This window comes from Heterodontus francisci, chromosome 18, assembly GCF_036365525.1.
Source record: "Heterodontus francisci isolate sHetFra1 chromosome 18, sHetFra1.hap1, whole genome shotgun sequence".
NCBI classification, from domain to species: domain Eukaryota; kingdom Metazoa; phylum Chordata; class Chondrichthyes; order Heterodontiformes; family Heterodontidae; genus Heterodontus; species Heterodontus francisci.
The window spans coordinates 23,898,521-23,920,080 of NC_090388.1; the positions used below are offsets into that span (position 1 = coordinate 23,898,521).

Sequence of the window (21,560 nt, forward strand, 5' to 3'; positions counted from 1 at the left end):
AGATCTAGCAATCTCTGTAGCATGGATTTCCCCTTTCTTGACGGCAGTTTAAATCTGGCGTCAAGTCAAGGGGATCTCATCTCCAGGGACCCGGGTTCGATTCTGGGTACTGCCTGTGTGGAGTTTGCAAGTCCTCCGTGATCACGTGGGTTTTCGCCGGGTGCTCCGGTTTCCTCCCACAGCCAAAGAGTTGCAGGTTGATAGTTAAATTGGCCATTGTAAATTGCCCCTAGTATAGGTAGGTGGTAGGGAATATGGGATTACTGCAGGGTTAGTATAAATGGGTGGTTGTTGGTTGGCACAGACTCGGTGGGCCGAAGGGCTGTATCTCTAAATAAATAAATAAAATTTTAAAAAAGGATAAGCAGCCAATCACAATGAAGTATTCTCAGATAGCAAACCAGTAAGTTAAAAGCACTGAATCCCTTCATTTTTGATTTAAATTTTCAGATAGCAAAATATATGACTGATTAAATTAAGGTAGAAACATAGAAAATAGGAGGCAGCATTTCGGCTCTCCGCCATTCAAAAAAGATCATGGCTGATCGTCGAATTCAGTACCTTGTTCCCGCTTTTTCTCCATATCCCTTGATCTCTTTGGCATTAATATATCTATCTCCTTCTTGAATACATTTAATGGCCTCCACTGCCTTCTGCGGTGGAGAATTCCACAGGTTCACCACCCTCTGAGTGAAGAAATTTCTCCTCATCTTGGTTCTAAATGGCATACCCTGTATCCTGAGACTGTGACCCCTGGTTCTGGACTCCCCAGCCATCAGGAAGATCCTCCCTGCATCTAGCCTGTCTAGTCCTGTTAGAATTTTGTAAGTTTTATAAGTTCTGTACAGCTGCAGCATGACTTTCCAATTTTTATACTCTATGCCCCAACCAATGAAGGCAAGCGTGCCTTCTTGACTACCTTATCCACCTGCATTTCCACTTTGTGACCTGTGGATCTGTACGCCCAGATCTCTCTGCCTGTCAATACTCCTAAGGGATCTGCCATTTACTGTATACTTCCCACCTGCATTAGAACTTCCAAAATTACCTCACATTTGTCTGGATTAAACTCCACCTGCCATTTCAAAACCTACTTGTACTGGCGTAGAAACCCACTGGAATACTGGTGACGTAAAAACAGATAATGCTGGATATGCACACAATGTCGACCCACACTCTCCTCATACGCCAATCCTGCCATCCCAGGAATCAGCCTAGTAAATCTTCTTTATACACCCTCCATGGCAAGAACATACTTCCTCAGATATAAACAACAAAGAACAGCAAAGCACAGGAACAGACCATTCGGCCCTCCAAGCCTGCACCGATCTTGATGCTTGTCTAAACTAAAACCTTCTGCACTTCCAGGAACGGATCCCTCTATTCCCATCCTATTCCTGTATTTGTCAAGATGCCTCAAACTTCAATATCATACCTGCTTCCACCACCTCCCCCGGCAGCAAGTTCCAGGCACTCACCACCCTCTGTGTAAAGAACTTGCCTCGCAGATCCCCTCTAAACTTTGCCCCTCGCACCTTAAACGACATCCCCTCGTAACTGACTCTGCCACCCTGGGAAAAAGCTTCTGACTATCCACTCTGTCCATGCCACTCAACTTTGTAAACCTCTATCATGTCGCCCCCTCCACCTCCGTCGTTCCAGTGAAAACAGAGTTTATCCAACCTCTCCTCATAGCTAATACCCTCCAGACCAGGCAACATCCTGGTAAACCTCTTCTGTACCCTCTCCAAAGCCTCCACATCCTTCTGGTAGTGTGGCTACCAGAATTGCACGCAATATTCTAAGTGTGGCTTAATTAAGGTTCTGTACAGCTGCAGCAGGACTTGCCAATTTTTATACTCTATGCCCCGACCGATGAAGGCAAGCATGCCGTATGCCTTCTTGACTACCTTATCCACAAGCATTGCCACTTTGTGACCTGTGGACCTGTACGCCCAATTCTCTCTGCCTGTCAATACTCCTAAGGGTTCTGCCATTTACTGTATACTTCCCACCTGCATTAGAACTTCCAAAATGCATTACCTCTCATTTGTCCGGATCAAACTCCATCTGCCATTTCTCCGCCCAAGTCTCCAACCGATCTATATCCTGCTGCATCCTCTGACAATCCTAATCACAATCCGCAACTCCACCAACCTTTGTGTCGTCCGCAAACTTACTAATCAGACAAGCTACATCTTCCTCCAAATCATTTATATGTACTACAAACAGCAAAGGTCCCAGCACTGATCCCTGCGGAACACCACTAGTCGCAGCCCTTCATTCAGAAAAGCACCCTTCCACTGCTACAGTCTTCTATGACTGAGCCAGTTCTGTATCCATCTTGCCAGCTCACCTCAGATCCCGTGTGACTTCACCTTTTGTACCAGTGTGCCTTGAGGGACCTTGTCAAAGGCTTTACTGAAGTCCATATAGATAACATCCACTGCCCTTCCTTCAATCATCTTCGTCACTTCCTCAAAAAACTCAAATCAGATTAGTGAGACACGACCTCCCCTTCACAAAACCATGCTGCCTCTCGCTATTAAGTTCATTTGTTTCCAAATGGGAGTAAATCCTGTCCCGAAGGATCCTCTCCAATAATTTTCTTACCACTGACATAAGGCTCGCCGGCCTATAATTTCCTGGATTATCCTTGCTACCCTTCTTAAACAAAGGAACAACATTGGCTATTCTCCAGTTCTCTGGGACCTCACCTGTAGCCAATGAGGATACAAAGATTTGTCAAGGCCCCAGCAATTTCCTCCCTCAGTATTCTGGGGTAGATCCCATCAGGCCCTGGGGATCTACCTACCTTAATGCTTTGCAAGACACCCAACACCTCCTCCTTTTTGATAACATGACCCAGCCTATCTGCACTCTCTTCCCCAGACTCATCATCCACCAAGTCCTTCTCTTTGGTGAATACTGATGCAAAGTACTCATTTAGTACCTCGCCCATTTCCTCTGGCTCCACGCATAGATCCCCTCCTCTGTCCTTGAGTGGGCCAACCCTTTCCCTGGTTACCCTCTTGCTCTTTATATACGTACAAAAAGCCTTGGGATTTTCCTTAATCCTGTTTGCCAATGACTTTTCATGACCCCTTTTAGCCCTCCTGACTCCTTGCTTAAGTTCTTTCCTACTTTCTTTATATTCAAGGGCTTTGTCTGTTCCCAGCCTTCTAGCCTTACGAATGCTTTATTTTTCTTTTCGACTAGGCTCACAATATCCCTCGTTATCCAAGGTTCCTGAAACTTGCCAAACTTATCCTTCTTCCTCATAGGAACATGCTGGTCCTGGATTCTAATCAACTGACGTTTGAAGGACTCCCACATGTTACATGTTGATTTATCCTCAAACAGCCACCCCCAATCTAAATTCTTCAGTTCCTGCTTAATATTGTTATAATTAGCCTTCCCCCAATTTAGCACGTTCACTCGAGGACTACTCTTATCCTTATCCACAAGTACCTTAAAACTTACGGAATTATGGTCACTGTTCCCAAAATGCTCCCCTACTGAGACTTCGACCACCTGGCCGGGCTCATTCCCCAATACCAGGTCCAGTACGGCCCCTTCCTCGTTGGACTATCTACATATTGTTTCAAGAAGCCCTCCTGGATGCTCCTTACAAATTCTGCCCCATCCAAGCCCCGAGCACTAAGTGAGTTCCAGTCAATATAGGGCAAGTTAAAATCACCCACCACTAAAACCCTGTTGTTTTTATATCTTTCCAAAATCTGTCTACATATCTGCTCCTCTACCTCCCGCTGGCTGTTGGGAGGCCTGTGGTAAACCCCCACCATTGTGACTGCACCCTTCCTATTCCTGAGCTCCACCCATATTGCCTCGCTGCAAGACCCCTCCGAGGCATCCTCCCACAGTACAGCTGCGATATTCTCCTTAACCAGTAATGCAACTCCCCCACCCCTTTTACATCCCCCCTCTATCCTGCCTGAAGCTTCTAAATCCCAGAACATTTAACTGCCAATCCTGTCCTCCTCAACCAAGTCTCTGTAATATCATAGTTCCAAATACTAATCCAAGCTCTAAGTTCATCTGCCTTACCTGTTATACTTCTCACATTGAAACACTGACCACCAGTCCCGCTGTGCTCAGCAACATCTCCCTGCCTGCTCTTCCTCTTAGTCTTACATAAGGAGACCAAGATAAGGAGACCAAAACTGCACACAATACTCCAGATGTGGTCTCACCAAGACCCTGTACAACTGAGGTAAGACATCCTTGCTTCTGTACTCAAATGCTCTTGCAATGAAGGCCAACATACCATTCGCCTACCTAACTGCTTGCAGCACCTGAATGTTTGCTTTCAGCAACTGGTGTACAAGGACACCCAGGTCTCGTTGCACCTCCCCCTTTCACAATCTAGCACCATTCTCCTGTTTTTACAACCAAAGTGGATAACCTCACATTTGCACAGCCATGCATTTGCCCACTCACCCAACTTGTCCAAATCACATTGGAGCCTCTTTGCATTTTCCTCACAGCTCACATCCTCCCCCAGCTTTGTCTCATCTGCAAACTTGGAAATGTTACATTTAGTTCCCTCACCCAAGTCATTAATATATATTGTGAATAGCTGGGGACCAAGCATTGATCCCTGCGGTACCCCACTAGTCACTGCCTGCCACGCGGAAAAAGACCTGTCTATTCCTGTTTCCTGTCCGTCAACCAATTCTCAATCCATGCCAGTATATTACCCCCAATCACATGTACTTTAATGTTGCACACTAACCTCTTATATGGAACCTTATCAAAAGCGTTCTGAAAATCCAAATACACCACATCCACTGGTTCTCCTTTATCTATTATGAGAGTTCCACCCTCAAAAAACTCCTGTAAATTTGTTACGCATGATTTCCCTTTCATAAACAGTACCATTTATGCTTTCCAGGTCTTCTATTAGCACATCCTTTATAATAGACTCTAGCATTTTCCCCACTACTGATGTAAGGCTAACTGGTCTGTAATTCCCTGTTTTTTCTCTCCTTTTTAAAATAGTGGGGTTACATTTGCCACCCTCCAATCTGTAGTAACTGCTCCAGAGTCTATAGAATTTTGAAAAATGTCCACCAATGCATCCATTATTTCCAGGGCCACTTCCTTTAGTACTCTGGGATGTAGATTATCAGGCCCATGGGATTTGTCAGCCTTTAACCTCATTAATTTGCCTGGCATTTTTTTTTTTACTAATATTGATTTCCTTCAGTTTCTCCCTCTCATTTGACCCTTGGTTCCCCAACATTTCTGGGAAGTTATTTGCGTCCTCCTTTGTGAAGACAGAACCAAAGTATGTGTTTAATTGTTCTGCCATTTCTTTGTTTGCCATTATAATTTCACCCATTTCTGACTGTAAGGGACCTACATTTGTCTTCACTAATCTTTTTCTCTTCATATATTTATAGAAGCTTTTATAGTCAGTTTTGATGTTCCCTGCTAGTTTACTCTCATACTCTACTTTCCCCCTGCTTAATCAACCTCTTTCTTCTCCTTTGCAGATTTCTCAACTGCTCCCAATCCTCAGACTTGCTGTTTTTTCTGGCAATTTTAAATGCCTCCTCTTTGGATCTAACACTATCCCTAATTTCTTTTGTAAGCCACGGGTGAATCATCTTTCCGGTTTTATTTTTGCGCCAGACAGGAATCAATAATTGTTGAAATTCATGCACACATTCTTTAAATATTATCCATTGCCTATTCACCATCAACCCTTTCAGTCAAGTTCCCCAATCTACCACAGCCAACCCGCGTCTCATACTTTTGTAGTTTCCTTTATTTAGATTCAGGACCCTAGTTTCAGATTCAACTACTTCATTCTCCAGCTTAATGAAGAATTCTATCAGGTTATGGTCGCTTCTCCCCAAGGGACCCCGCACAAGACTTAATTAATCCTTTTTCATTGCACAATATCCTGTCTAGAATAGCCTGTTCTCTAGTTGGTTCCTCAACGTATTGGTCTAAAAAGTCATGTACACACTCCAGGAAATCCTCCTCCACAGTATTATTGCTAATTTGGCTTGACCAATCTATATGTAGATTAACGTCACCCATGATTACAGTTGTACCCTTATTGCATGCGTCTCTAACTTCCTGTTTAATGCCATCCCTTACAGCTCCACTCCCGCTTGGGGGCCTATAGACAATCCCCACCAACGTTTTCTGCCCCTTGGTGTTTCTTAGCTCCACCCATGCAGATTCCACATGATTGTCTAAGCCAATATCCTTCCTCACTATTGCATTGATTTCCACCTTTACTAACAACGTTACCCCACCTCCTTTCCCTTTTTGCCTGTCCTTCCTAAATATTGAATACCCCTGGATGTTCAGTTCCCATCCTTGGTCACCCTGCAGCCTGGTCTCCATAATCGCAACTGTATCATAACCGTTTATATCTATTTGCCCTGTTAATTCATCTACCTTATTGCAAATGCTCCGCACATCAAGACACAATGTCTTTAGACTTGTCTTGTCTTTTTAACATTGTTAGTCATCTTGGCTTTATTTTGCACTATGGCCCCATTTGTTTCTCGCCCTTGTTTACTCTGCCTTCCACTTTTGCTTCTTACCTTTCTGTCTTTCATTTCTATCCTCGTTCCCCCCCTCAGATCCCCATCCCCCTGCCTTTCGCGTTTAAACCCTCCCCGACAGCACTAGCAAACAAACCCCCTCCCCCCGAGGGGATTGGTCACGGGCCTGCTCAGATGCAAGCCGTCCAGCTTGTACTGGCCCCACCTTCCCCAGAACCGGTCCCAATGTCCCAGGAATCTGAATCCCTCCCCCCACCATTTCTCCAGCCGCGTATTCATCTGATATACCCTGCTATTTCTGCTCTCGCTAGCATGTGGCACTGGTAGCAATCCTGAGATTACTACATTTGAGGTCCTACTTTTTAAATATTCGCCCTAACTCCCTATATTCAGCTTGTAGGACCTCATCCTTTTTTTAATCTATGTCGTTAGTACCAATATGTACAACAACTGGCTGTTCGCCCTCCCCCCTCAATGTCCTGCAGCTGCTCAGACATCCTGAACCCTGGCACCAGGGAGGCAGCATAACATCCTGGAGTCTCTTTTACGGCTGCAGAAACACCTGTCTGGTCCCCTTACGATTAAATCCCCTATCACTATAGCCCTGCCACTCTTCTTCCTCCCCTCCTGTGCAGCAGAGCCACCCAAGGTGCCATGAACTTGGCTCTTGCTGCTTCCCCTGAGCCATCTCCACCAATATCCAAAGCAGTATATCTGTTAGACAGGGGGATGGCCACAGGGGACTCCTGCACTACCTGCCTTCCTCTACTCTGCCCGGTCACCCATTCCCTTTCTGCCTTTGCAGCATTTGCCTGCAGTGTGACCAGCTCAATAAACGTGCTGTCCACAACGATCTCAGCATCACGGATGCTCCAGCTCCGTAATGCGGGTAGCCAGTAGCTACAGATGGATACACATCCTGCACACAGTCGTCAGGGACACTGTAAGTGTCCCCGATTTCCCACATAGCGCAGGAGGAGCATATCATGGGTGCGAGCTCTCCTGCCGTTACTTTTCTTTAAATTACTTAGTTACTCCCGTTAATTTAAAAAAATTAACTACGCTAGGGGCCTGGTTCTACCCCAAACACTACCCACTACAATCTAAAGTCCTTACCTTTACTTTTGAAGCTACTGATAAATCCTACTAAAAATCAATACAGTTCACTAGTTAAAATAAACCTTACTCAAAAAAAAGCTACTCACTTGTTCCTTATTAAGCTATTTACACACACACACTAACACTGGGGTACTAACTCAGCTATTGAGTTATTCCCCAACAGCAGTTACTCACCAACCAATAACCTTGCAGCTTTCCTGTGATGTCACTGCTATAGAAGCTATATTATAAACAAACTTTCATAAAGATTTATTTCAAAAATAAATGAGAGAAATAAATATAAAATTAGCTTTTCAGGGCCTGTGAGGATGTTTAGCAGTAATTATCAAGTTAGTATGCCATTAAAATCTCAGTTACACCTCATTCACCAAGGTATAACTTTTTCAAGAGTTTCTATAGTGAGACTAACAATGTAAATGTTGAAGTTTTCGTCAATTCAGATTGCTTAAAGATTACAAACTGGAGGGACCTCAACAGCACACCCTATGAAGAAGCATGGAATCAGAAACAGCTACTTTTGGATTTCTGCGTTACTTCGTGCACGTGCAGATTCCCGAAGCTGTCAGTTACAGTGGAATAATGACAGCAAACATTGACAGTTGCGCTGTCAATACCACAAAATGCAGCCCAACATTTCCTACGTTCTGTATCAAGGCATTCTCATTGCTCAAACACTGATATACATCATAGGGTAGATTTTCAACCTGCTGCCTGAACATCAAGCTTACACTGCTTAGTGACTGCCAGTTACAGAAACAGCCCAACTTTCTCTCATGACCCACAATGCCAGCTTTACATCCAGTCGGCCAGTCAAAAATCTATCCATATGTATAAATGGTGTACAGTTATTTGAAGCAATGCTCAATTTTATGAAGGACTCACATGCTACTACTCAATTAGATTTAAGTGTTTAAACAGATACCAAATTTTAGCTTTAGCATTTGACAGCCTAATAATGATGTCTCAACTGTTTAACCATACCTACTTTGTGAAATACAACGCAAGCATCCTTTTCCTCCCCATTTCTGATCCACTAGCTCACACAATCTAAATGTATTTTGCATTTTATCTCCCTATCCCTATAATCTTGCCCAGTCCCAAAACCCTTCAAGATATTTCCACTCGTCTAATTCTGGCATCTTGAGAATCCTCGATTTTAATTGTTCCACCATTGGTGGCTGTGTCTTCGGTTGCCTAGGCCCCAAGCTCTGGAATTCCCTCCCAACACCTTGCTGCCTCCCTACTTTTCATCCTTTAAGACACTCCTTAAAACCTACCTCTTTGACCAAGCTTTAAATCATCTGACCTAATATCTCGTGGGCCTCTGTCATTTTGTTTGATAATGGTCCTGTGAAGTGCCTTGGGAAGTTGTTACGGAAGTTGAAAGGTCATCGACTTGAAACATTAACTCCATTTCTCCCCACTGATGCTGCCTGACTTGAATATTTCCAGCATTTTCCGTTTTTACTGCAGATTTCCAGCAACTGCAGTATTTTGGTTTTGTACAAGTTGTTTATATGCTACGCTACTAATCAGACATTGTACCGCAAAATCTGGTTCATTTCCAAACCAATCATAACCTGGGTTAGAGTGATGACTGTCTGCACATAGGCTACACACAGATTTTCTACAATGTATGCCTTTGACTTTCAACGCAATATACAGAATTATATCCAATTTTCAACAGGAACGACAATCATTCTACTGCACTAAATCCTGTGCAATTTAGGAATAATGTAGATTTAGCGTTCGAGCAGGTTCATAGCTTTACACTAACCTGGCTGCACACCATACATGTTGAATAAACATGTTAATGAACAGCTCAATTCAAACAGATAAACTACAGTACTCATTAGAATGTTGCAGATGGATTGCCAAAGCATCTCACTTCCGATCTGAGCAGCTTCGGCATTCAACTTGCACAACACAGAAAACATTGAGTTTAGTGGTATAGGAAGTTTGACGTACATTTCTAATTTTACATCAGATATTTGGAAATTTGAAACAATTTACCATTGCACAGAAGTGCAGCAATTAGCCAAATTCTTCTGAAATGGCAAGTCATTTCTGAGAGTTTACAGAAAATTGGGGCTAATGTTTCTTCAATACACATTTTGTGCATTAGTGGCACACTGAAAAGTTTAGCAAAACACCCCTCACATTAATTAAATGGGTACAAATTAGTCTTACCTTGCTACCAGATCTTCTTTTTCCTCCTATAAGTTTCATAAAACGATTGTACTGTTCCTCCTGATTGGAGAGATCACGAATTTTTCTGATTTCCTCCTCGCGTTTTTTTCGCTCCTCCTCTTCTATTTGTTTCCTCTCCTCCTCTTCCCTTCGTTGCTTCTCCTGTTCTTTTTGCTGCTGCAATTTTTTCCATGCTCTAGTTTTCTGCCTTCGCAAAACCTGCTTTGTAGCAACAGCTACAGAAAATAGTGAAAGCAAAGTATTAGTGGTACAACATATCAAGTATATAGGCAGTTTCCATTGTAAATTCTTATGTTTACATTTACAATGAAAATATAATACATGGCTAACGTATGCTCCAATATGGGGACTGATATACATCCACTCGCCCTATTCAAATTATCACTTGCCCTCCTGTCCTCCCTAAACCACCACCTCCATTACAAATCTCCTATTCATTCAGTCTCAAAAAGCCTCTCAACTCCCATGGTCTGAATCAGATTACTTCCTTGAATCCCTTGCCACCAAAAACCAAGATCCCACTATCCCACTAAACCCTACTTGCTCTGCGTTCACCCCTGAATAAAACTCTCCAAGTCACTTACAACTGCACTTTCAGATGTCCCCAATTGTCTAGCATTTGGTATGGCATGGTAGCCCTGTCGCTGTCAATCTTTTAACAATTCTTTTTTGTATCTTTTCGTGTCCCAAGTAAAACATTTATTCTGTTCCTGGTTATTCCCCAGGTACGGTCCCCATCTTCATTGCCAGTGTGTACCATCCATCACCAAATCTGGCTCAACCACATCAAACACTATTAGGTCTCTTTCCTTTGACAAATGATGGCAAGATGTTACATTCTATTCATAACGCCTCAGATAATGAAGTAGTCCTTGTCCCCATGCAGCAAGACCTGGACAACTTTCAGGCTTGGGCTGATAAGTGGCAAATTACATTAACACTACACAAGTGCCAGGCAGTAGCCATCGCCAACAGGAGAAAACCTAATCACCTACCCGTGACACTCAATAGCATTAACATTGGTGAATCCCCCAACATTCTGGGAATCACCACTGACCAGAAATTTAACTAGACCAACCACAAATACTGTGGCCACAAGAGCAGATCAGAGGCTGGGTATTCTGCAGCAAGTAAAACAGTTCTTGACTCCCCAAAGCTACTCCATCATCTACAAAGATGATGTCAGGAGTGCGATGGAATACCTTTCACTTGCATGGATAAGTACAACTCCAACAACATTCAAGAAACTCAAACATGCAGGACAAGACAGCCTGCTTGATTGGCACCCTATACAGCAGCTTGAACATTCACCCTCCACCACACCACAGTTACAGTGCGCACCATCTACAAGATGCACTCCAGCAACTCCAAGGTTTTATTGACAGCACCTTCCAAACCCGTGTCTCCACTGCCTAGATTCAAATTTTGCCAACTCAAAGTATAAGTAACATCTATTTCCACAAAGCTGTTACCTGCACTAAGAGGTTTCTTGACCACATGTGTTTTAGGAATACTTTTGATTTTCTGCTGCGAGATTCTTGGCTTAGTCAGTTTCTCCTTGCTCTCCTTCATTACACATTGTTCCTTTTGTTGCCATTTCCTACTAGCAGACTGTAACGCAAGAAGCCGTAATTGGAGTTCTGACAACTCTTCCTCTTCCTCCTTCTCCTCCTCTTCGACATCATCCTCCACTTTGACAATGTCCTGTTAAATGTTACAAAATTAATTTCCCTACAATACTATATTTCTAAAAAAATATATATATTCTACCTCCAAGATGATGCAACTCAAATAGTAACAGAAAGCTCTCATTAGACACACTTTTACACAAATATACAGATCATTTATTTACCTTAAAAGGAGATTCCATCAACAGCTCTTTACTATTTGAAGAATGGTCAGGATCTTTAATTTCACAAAATAAAAGAAAATGCAGTTGAATTATTAACAAATTGTAACATTTATGTTTCACAAATCATTTAAGAATGTGTTCTATGTACCTGGTTTATTTGTTCCCAGCTCTAAAAGCTCTGGTTTGTCATCTTTGTCCTGGTTGATTTGATCCATCTCAGCTGGAGTACGTAGCTTTTGTCTCAGAGGTTTTATTTCAAATGCCTGAAAAGATTTCACCTGAGCTTTTTCTGTGGATAACTGTGAATTTTTCTTTTCAATACTGTTGGCGTCTATACTAATGTTTCCAGTCACAATACCAGTTTCCTCTTCCAGCAAGTTTTCTCCCTTTGTATTTTGAGACATTTTTTCTTCTCTATTAAGACATTCCAGTTCCAGCTGAATCTCCTTATATTTCCTAAGCAGGTCTTCAAACGTTTCGTCCATGTCATCTTCATTTCTGTAGTAGTGGGCTGGTCTTCTTGATGGTGACCGTCCAAAGAATTTTGCTGAGTTAAACGTAAAGGAAACTTAACATTTTCAATACCCAATGAACTAAATACTTGACTGCCTGATATGTCCCTGTAATATGGAGGCAAAGTTTCAAAATTATCCTGCGATTGGCATTTTTGTTGCTCATTTTTATATTTAATGTCAAGTCTTTCTTAGTGCATGAGCTCTGCAGCAATGTAGAAGTCAAGGATATCAAGAAACCCAGTTACCAACCCTGCTGAGACATGGCACCATACATAAACTCGGCTGCTTTTGCTAAGGGACGGCAGGACAAGAGGAAAAGAAAAGGATAGAAATATAGAAGCAGCTGTCCAAAGTAGCCCTAATTAAAGATAGGCAGCTTAACTGAAAAAACACGTCATAATAAAAATTTAACTTAGTAATAGCCGTTAACAGTGGTTCTCAAATTTTTTTGATTGAGGGACCCCATTTCAAATGGATTAGTCCTCACAGACTTCCAATCTAAATGCTATATAATATTCTTTTCTTTCTTTTGGGCCTCCTTATCTCGAGAGACAATGGATACGCGCCTGGAGGTGGTCAGTGGTTTGTGAAGCAGCGCCTGGAGTGGCTATAAAGGCCAATTCTGGAGTGACAGGCTCTTCCACAGGTGCTGCAGAGAAATTTGTTTGTTGGGGCTGTTGCACAGTTGGCTCTCCCCTTGCGCCTCTGTCTTTTTTCCTGCCAACTACTAAGTCTCTTCGACTCGCCACAATTTAGCCCTGTCTTTATGGCTGCCCGCCAGCTCTGGCGAATGCTGGCAACTGACTCCCACGACTTGTGATCAATGTCACACGATTTCATGTCGCGTTTGCAGACGTCTTTTGTATCATATATAATATACATGATACAAAAGTGCTGCATGCAAAGAAATTTTAATAATGCTTTCAAAAAGCAAGCCATTACTTAGAGTAGCTAAATGAAGATTTTTTCACTGATGTAGACAATGATGAGACAGAGCAGACAAACCAGAGACAAAGGATAAATGTGACATTAACATTCTAGTGTGCCAACTGAACTGCTTTTAATGAGGTTAAGGATTACCTGTTAATAGCATATATACCTAATCACTTCACAGATCATTCAACGCAAATGTATTGAATGGTCAAATCAGTACTAACTGCAGCTGCACCATATTTAGCTGTTTTACAGGCTCAAAGCAGATTACTATTTTGTTTTTTAAATAATTCCCAGAAACAAATGAGTTTCCTTCCCTCCGAATCTATTAGAGCCCTTAATTGAACAGGACATTCTCAAATATTTTAGATCTGTGCAAAACCAGCCCAGTTTCTCAGTTATTTAATCATGCAAGGAATCCACATTATCGCAACATGGTGCAAGATTTAATGAAGTCGAATTGACAGCTTTTCCGTGATTGCAAGAATTATACTGAAAATGTTGAAAATACTCAGACCAGGCATTCTAATGGAACTTGCTCACTGCACAAGTTCAAATTGAATGCACCCAAGTATCACAACAAGGCCTCCTGCCTCCCCTTCTCTCATGCTGAAAATAAATGTGAGACTCACCACTGGAACCATGTCAGCTGAGGTGCCCATCATTACAAAGACAGCAGAGTATTCAGGAGCTTCAGGCATTGACCTCGTCAACTACTCGACTGACACTACTGTTAATTTATACAAAGTAGACAGCTTGCCTTTTTGCTCTTGCTTCCTTTGTATTCCTTTTTCACCTTTGTATTTTTCTGAGAGATTATTTCACAGACCTCAGTTTGAGAACCATTGGTCTGTAAGTTTTAATGGCACGGGAGTAATCCTTCAATCACAACAGTTAACCCTTAACTCAGAGGTAACTATATTCACACACTGTATACTGTACAGGGAAACTAGATTCACTTTTCTATCTTACGCCTACTAGAACCAGATCATTTATATCTAAATAAGCAAAACTCAGTCAATGCACAAAGAGAGCAGCTCATCTACAAAAATGATTTGTGAAGAAACAATTTGCACTGGAAACTTCAACAAAATAATGAAACACCTTTAGCACACAAGTACTCCTAGGTATACTGTTACAAATGCTTCAAAACCTCAAGGTAGAGTCGCATTAGAACAGATTTCCATCAATGCAAATCTCCTACCATTAAATCAATTTAGATGCATAACTTTCTAGAGCTGCCCAATTGTAAAATGTATGGCATTGCAGGATATTAGTGCACCAATAAGCTAACTCAAAACAGGATATGGATTCTCACTCAAAATTCAACCAGTGACTCATAGCTAAATGATGAAAAAGAATTATAACAAGGAAATGAAAATCATATTAATCCACAGCTAAGATTTGTGAGCAATCACAAAGCATGGCGTACCTACTGTCTGGAATAAAGTTGGTTAGATTAGATTAGATTAGAGATACAGCACTGAAACAGGCCCTTCGGCCCACCGAGTCTGTGCCGAACATCAACCACCCATTTATACTAATCCTACACTAATCCCATATTCCTACCAAACATCCCCACCTGTCCCTATATTTCCCTACCACCTACCTATACTAGTGACAATTTATAATGGCCAATTTTACCTATCAACCTGCAAGTCTTTTGGCTTGTGGGAGGAAACCGGAGCACCCGGAGAAAACCCACGCAGACACAGGGAGAACTTGCAAACTCCACACAGGCAGTACCCGGAATCGAACCCGGGTCCCTGGATAAATCAATTTAATTGCCAGAAAATTATAGTGTGAGTGACTTATGCCATTACTTATGCTCTGCCAAAACTTCTTAGAACTTTAGCATCATTCCACCAAGCCCTTGCCTAGAACAGTAAAAAAATTTACTCCCCTCACTAATTCATGAAACACCACTATTGGGCTGCTGTCGCCACAGCTCAGACCATTACAAAATGTTGCCATTGGGCTCAGAATTCAATTCCTTGTTTACGATTTGTGATATGTTGCAAATAATATGTGGGAGTATGTGTTTGTACTATCCTGCAGGTTTCAGAAATAAATGAGGAATTAATAGATGTGGCAGCAAAATGCTCAAAAACAGAATACCAAACCATTATTTATTGGGTCAAAAGACTGCCGCCATCTCTTCTTTCAAAAGCATCAATTTAGTTGAGTAGAGTGAATTTTCCTGAACATCACACCAATGGATACACTTGATACAATGACCAATCCTGAACGGCTCTGATCCATTCTTGTTCAATTTGAAGCACCTTGCTTTTAAGAGACTTATTTGGCTGCAAAATTTTTTGAAATAAAGATTTTATTCATGTCAGTTTCATAAAATCAAGGGTAGCGTCCCTGGCATTTGACTGCATCAAAACTGTGCATCGGCTGCAGGGCAATCAACCCATTCCACTTACCAACAAACTACTGGCCAACTGTACTTAAAGTAAACTGAAGCATAAAATAATCAATCATGGATAATGCTGTTAAATGGTCCACTGTCACCGAAATTCGTCGTTCTGTCGAAAAAAAAATCATGAGAAATGACAAGTTTCGGTTACAGTTTTGGCTCTTGACTTCTGTAGAGGCGCCCATGCCGACTAAAGGAAGTAAGATGGGATTTTCTTCTGATACTTCATCTTTCACTAACTTGTTTCGTCAGAGGGCCCATGCCCTTGGTCACAGCCAACTGGGCCTGGAGCCTCCGGTTAACCGGGGGCGGTCAGAGGAACGGGAAAGGATACGTTTCCTGGGCGGGGAATCCCTGCGGATGTTGTTGTTCCCGATGAAGTTCGGCCCAGGCCCCGATCTTCCTCTTTTACAGCCCCGAGGGCCTGGGCACCCTCGGCCCCAGCGGCCGCGGTTTGACCCTTCCCGAAAGCGGAAGCGGCCAAAGGTGCCGTGACTCCTCTCCCAGAAGTTGGAGCGGGGAGAGTCGCCTAGCAGAGCGGGCGGTGGCAGGAGCGGCGGCAGCGGGTGTGGTTGCTGCATGAAGCCCCGGTAGGGCTCCTTGAGCCGATACATGAGGCCGTTGCCCGAGCCCTGTGGCTGGGCGGAGAGGCGAGCGCCGGGCCGGTGAGCTTTGGGGCCCGAGCCGCTGTTGCCAGGCCTGGGCTTGGGAGTGGAAGACGGGATGAGTCGCGAGTCCGGGTAGACATTCTCGTCGTTGTCATCGTCGATCTCACCATCCTCCAGCTCCCCTTCCTCTTTGGGCGACAGCCGCTGGACACCGAGCTCCATGCCGTCGCTTGTCGGAAACACAGAAGGCCAGAGCCTGAGTGCGTCACCGTCACACTGAGCGGAAGTGGATGTGACGTCTACAGGGGCGGGTAACGCGCCCTTCACGCAGGCGTCGTTCGGGGGACTGGTGTGTGTTTGCTGAGTCATTGAATGCTCAGAGCGTGCGCAGTTACAGTGCCGCCCTCTCCACTAAAATTAGCAAAGTATAATTATATCGAAATGTATAACGTGCTCAACCAACGCTGATCAACTCAGCTCTCGCCCACTGCCCTTATCATTACTTGAATAGGGGAGCATGTTCTGTGCAAATTGGTTGCTGCGTTTCCTATAGTCAGGTAGCAACTGCACCAAAGTATTCCACTGGCTGTAAAGCGCCTTGGAGCGGTCCTGGGGTCGTGGCGGGCGCTTTACAAAGGCAATACTTTTAAAGCAAAATGCTGGAAATCTGAAATAAAAAGAAATGCTGGAAATACTCAGCAGGTCTGGCAGCATCTGTGGAGAGAGAAGCAGAGTTAACGTTTCAGGTCAGTGACCCTTCATCAGAACTGGCAAAGGTTAGAAAAGCAAATAAAGTGGGGTGGGGCGAAAGATGACACAAGGGAAAGTGTCACAGAGCATAACTGACCAGAAGGTCATGGAGCAAAGGCAAAAGGTATGTTAATGGTGTGCTGAAAGAAAAAGGGTCAGTACAGAGTGTTAATTGACAGAAAATTGAACAGCCCAGGGCCAAACACAAACATGAAAAAACCAGTGGGCAGGCACATGGTAAAACAATGAATGATGAAACAAACTAAAAGAAAAAACAACTAAAAATAAAAAGGGGGACCTGTCATGCTCTGAAATTATTGAACTCAGTGTTCAGTCCGGCAAGCTGTAGCATGCCTAATCGGTAAGTGAGATGCTGTTCCTTGAGCTTGCGTTGATGTTCACTGGAACGCTGCAGAGATGTGGGCGTGAGATCAGAGGTGTGTGTTGAAATGGCAAGCAACCGGAAGCTCGGGGTCATGCTTTCAGACTGTTCCGCAAAGCGATCATCCAATCTGTGTTTGGTCTCCCCAATGTAGAGACCACATTGTTAGCAGCGAATACAGTATATTAAATTGAAAGAAATACAAGTAAATCGATGCTTCACCTGAAAGGAGTGTTTGGGGCCTTGGATAGTGAGGAAAGGAGGTAAAAGGACAGGTATTACACCTCCTGCGATTGCCTGGGAAGGGGACGAGGTGTTAGGGGTAATGGAGGAGTGGACCAGGGTGTCGTGGAGGGAATGATCCCATCGGAATGCTGACAGGGGAGGGGAAGATGGATTTGATAGTGGCATCACACTGGAGGTGGCAGAAATGGCAGAGAATGATCCTTTGGATGTGGTTGAAGAAAAAGGAAGACATATCAGAAGCGCTGTCATGGAAGGTAGCGTCATCAGAGCAGATGCGTCGGAGACGGAGAAACTGGGAGAATGGAATGGAGTCCTTCCTTAATGGAGAAGTTGTTCAATGTGAGAACAAGTTCAGCCAGGCGGAGGAGGGTGCTGGTGGATGGGGACTGGTTGCGCTTCTGGTGAAGGAAGAAGCGGAGAGCCCTCAAACCGTCCTGGTGGGGGATGGAGGTGTAGAGAGATTGGAGTCCATAATGAAGAGGAGGCGGTTGGGGCCATGAAACAGGAAATTGTCAAAATGGCATAGGGCGTCAGAAGAGTCACAGATAAGGTGGGAAGAGACTGGACCAGCGGAGAAATGATAGAGTCAAGATAGAAAGAAATAAGTTCAGTGGGGCAGGAACAGGCTGAAACAATGGGTCTGCCAGGACAGTCCTGTTTGTGGGTTTTAGGAAGTAGGTAGGAGTGGGTATCCGGGGTTGTGAGACTGTGAGGTTGAAGGCTGTAGAGGGAGGATCTCCAAAGGAAATGAGGTCAGTGACAGTCCCGTGGAGAGTAGTTTGATGTTTGGTGGTGGGGTCATGGCCCAGAGGGAGGTAGGAAGAAGTGTCTGAGAGTTGGTATTGAGCCTCTGCAAGGTAGAGGTCGGTACGCCAGGCAACAACAGTACCACCCTGCAGGTTTGATGACAATGTCGGGGTTAGACCTGAGAGAATGGAGCGGAGCAAGTTCAGAGGGGGACAGGTTAGAGTGGGTGATGGGGCAGAGAAATTGAGATGGCCGATGTCTCGCTGACAGTTTTCAATGAAAAGATCAAGAGTGGGTAAGAGGCCAGAGGGAGAGGTCCAGGTGGAGGAGAATGCTGGAGGTGGGTGAATAGGTCTGCTGGTTGGGGGGAGGACTCCTGGTCAAAGAAGTGAGCCTGGAAGTGAAGGCGACGTAAGAAAAGCTCAATGTCATGCCGAGTGCGAAATTCATTGAGGTGGGGGCATAAGGGGATAAAACGGAGTCCTTTGCTGAGCACAGAACGTTGAGTGCAGAGAGGGGAAGGTCATAAAGTCGTAGAGTTATACAGCACAGAAACAGGCTGTTCGGCCCATGGTGTCCGTGCCGGCCATCAAGCACCTATCCTAATCCCATTTTCCAGCACTTGACCCATAGCCTTGTATGCTATGGCGTATCAAGTGCTCATCTAAATACTTCTTAAATGTTGTGAGGGTTCCTGCTTCTACCACTCCTTCAGGCAGTGTGTTCCAGATTCCAACCACCCTCTGGGTGAAAATGTTTTTCCTCAAATCCCCTCTAAACCTGCTGCCCCTTACCTTAAATCTATGCCACCTGGTTACTGCCACCTCTGTTAAGGGAAAAAGTTTCTTCCTATCTAGCCTATCCATGCCCTCAATCAGGTCCCCCCTCAGCCTTCTCTGCTCTAAGGAAGACAGCCCTAACCTATCCAGTCTCTCTTCATAGCTGAAATGCTCCAGCCCAGGCCACATCCCGGTGAATCTCCTCTACACCATCTCTAGTGCAATCACATCCTTCCCTAAAGTGTGGCGACCAGAACTGTACACAGTACTCCAGCTGTGGCCTAACTAGCGTTTTACATAGCTCCATCATAACCTCCCTGCTCTTATATTCTGTGCCTCGGCTGATAAAGGCAAGTATACCATAGGACTTCCTAACCACCTTATCTACCTGTCCTGCTGCCTTCAGTGATCTATGGACAAGTACATCAAGGTCCCTCTGACCCTCTAAACTTTTTAGGCTCTTACCACCCATTGTATATTCCCTTGCCTTGTTACTCCTCCCAAAATGCATCACCTCACACTTCTCAGGATTAAATTCCATTCACCACTGCTCTGTCCATCTTACCAGTCCATCTATATCGTCCTGTAATCTAAGGCTTTCCTCCTCACTATTTACGACACCACTAATTTTCATGTCATCTGCGAACTTACTGATCATACCTATATTCATGTCTAAATCATTAATGCATACAACAAACAACAAGGCTCCCAGCACCGATCCCTGTGGTACACCACTGGGCACAAGCTTCCAATCGCATAAACAACCCTCGACCATCACCCTCTGCTTCCTGCCACTGAGCCAATTTTGGATCCAAATTGCCCTGGATCCCATGGGCTGTTACCTTCTTAACCAATCTCCCATGCGGGACCTTATCAAAAGCCTTATTAAAGTCCATGTAGACTACATCAACTGCTTTACCCTCATCTACACATCTAGAGTCACCTCCTCGAAAGTTGAATCAAGTTAGTTAGACACGATCTCCCCTTAACAAAGCCATGCTGACTATCCCTGATTAATCCTTGCCTCTCCAAGTGGAGATTAATCCTGTCCCTCAGAATTTTTTCTGATAGTTTCCCTACCACTGATGTTAGACTCATCGGCCTGTAATTACCTGGTTTATCCCTGCTACCCTTCTTGAATAATGGTACCACATTCGCTGTCCTCCAATCCTCTCGCACCTCTCCTGTAGCCAGAGAGGATTTGAAAATTTGTGTTAGAGCCCCTGCTATCTCCTCTCTTGCCTCACATAACAGCCTGGGATACATCTCGTCTGGGCCTGGGGATTTATCCATTTTTAAGCCGGCTAATACCTCCTCCCTTTCAGTGCTAATTTATTCAAGTATATCACAATCCCCCTCCCTGAACTCTACACCTACATCGTCCTTCTCCATAGTGAACACAGATGAAAAGTAATCATTTAAAACCTCACCTATATCCTCCGGCTCCACACACATTGCCACTTTGGTCCCTAATGGGCCCTACTCTTTCCCTGGTTATCTTCTTGCCCTTAATATACTTATAAAATGCCTTGGGATTTTCCTTTATCTTGCCCGCCAATGTTTTTTCATGCCCCCGCTTCGCTCTCCTAATTACTTTTTTGAGTACCCCCCTACACTTTCTGTATTCTTCTGGGGCCTCCTCTGTTTTTAGCACTCTGGATCTGCCATAAGCCTCCTTTTTTTCCCCCTTATCCAATCCTCTATATCCCTTGACATCCAGGGTTCCCTGGACTTGTTGGTCCTACCCTTCACCTTAATGGGTACATGTTGGCTCTGAACCCTCACTATTTCCTTTTTTGAATGACTCCCACTGGTCTGATGTAGACTTTCGTACAAGTAGCTGCTCCCAGTCCACTTTGGCCAGATCCTGTTTTATCAAATTGAAATTGGCCTTCCCCCAATTCAGTACCTTTACTTCTGGTCCATCTTTGTCCTTTTCCATAACTACCTTAAATCTTACAGCGTTATGGTCACTATCCCCGAAAAGCTCCCCTACTTCTACCACTTGTCCGGCTTCATTCCCTAGGATTAGGTCCAGTACCGCCCCTTCTCTTGTCGGACTTTCTACGTACTGGCTCAAAAAGGTCTCCTGTATGCACTTTAGGAATTCCATCCCCCTTAAGCCTTTTGCACTAAGACTATCCCAGTTAATACTGGGGAAGTTGAAATCCCCTAGTATTATTCCCCTATTATTTTTACACCTATCTGAGATTTTCCTACATATCTGCTCCTCTATCTCTCCCTGACTGTTTGGAGGCCTGTAGTACACTCCCAGCCAAGTGACTGCCCCTTTTTTGTTTTTAAGTTCTACCCATATCGCCTCATTTGAAGAACCTTCCAAGATATCATCCCTCCTTACTGCAGTAATTGACTCCTTGATTGATAGTGCAATACCACCTCCTCTTTTACACCACGCCCCCGCCACCCCCTGCCCCCCCCTCACCG

At 44.0% G+C, this 21,560-nt stretch overlaps 2 protein-coding genes across 3 annotated transcripts in view; one reads left to right on the forward strand and one right to left on the reverse strand.

Annotated features, from left to right (window-relative positions):
• Window positions 1-16,498, reverse strand: part of LOC137379504 (zinc finger C3H1 domain-containing protein) — a 77,645-nt gene extending 61,147 nt beyond the window's left edge. Inside the window, exons 1-5 of one of the 2 annotated variants that reach the window (XM_068050424.1) lie at window positions 15,938-16,498; window positions 11,879-12,277; window positions 11,731-11,783; window positions 11,351-11,582; window positions 9,858-10,093 (exon numbers count right to left, since the gene is read on the reverse strand). In XM_068050424.1, the coding sequence (XP_067906525.1) occupies window positions 9,858-10,093; window positions 11,351-11,582; window positions 11,731-11,783; window positions 11,879-12,277; window positions 15,938-16,433 (1,416 nt within the window). In that variant the 5' untranslated portion in view covers window positions 16,434-16,498. The remainder of the gene's footprint in view (window positions 1-9,857; window positions 10,094-11,350; window positions 11,583-11,730; window positions 11,784-11,878; window positions 12,278-15,937) is intronic. The other variant, XM_068050425.1, reaches the window with a different exon arrangement.
• tmem19 (transmembrane protein 19) overlaps window positions 16,000-21,560 on the forward strand; it is a 57,979-nt gene continuing 52,418 nt past the window's right edge. The window contains exon 1 of the mRNA XM_068050427.1: window positions 16,000-16,957. Coding sequence (XP_067906528.1) covers window positions 16,894-16,957 — 64 coding nt within the window. The 5' untranslated portion in view covers window positions 16,000-16,893. The remainder of the gene's footprint in view (window positions 16,958-21,560) is intronic.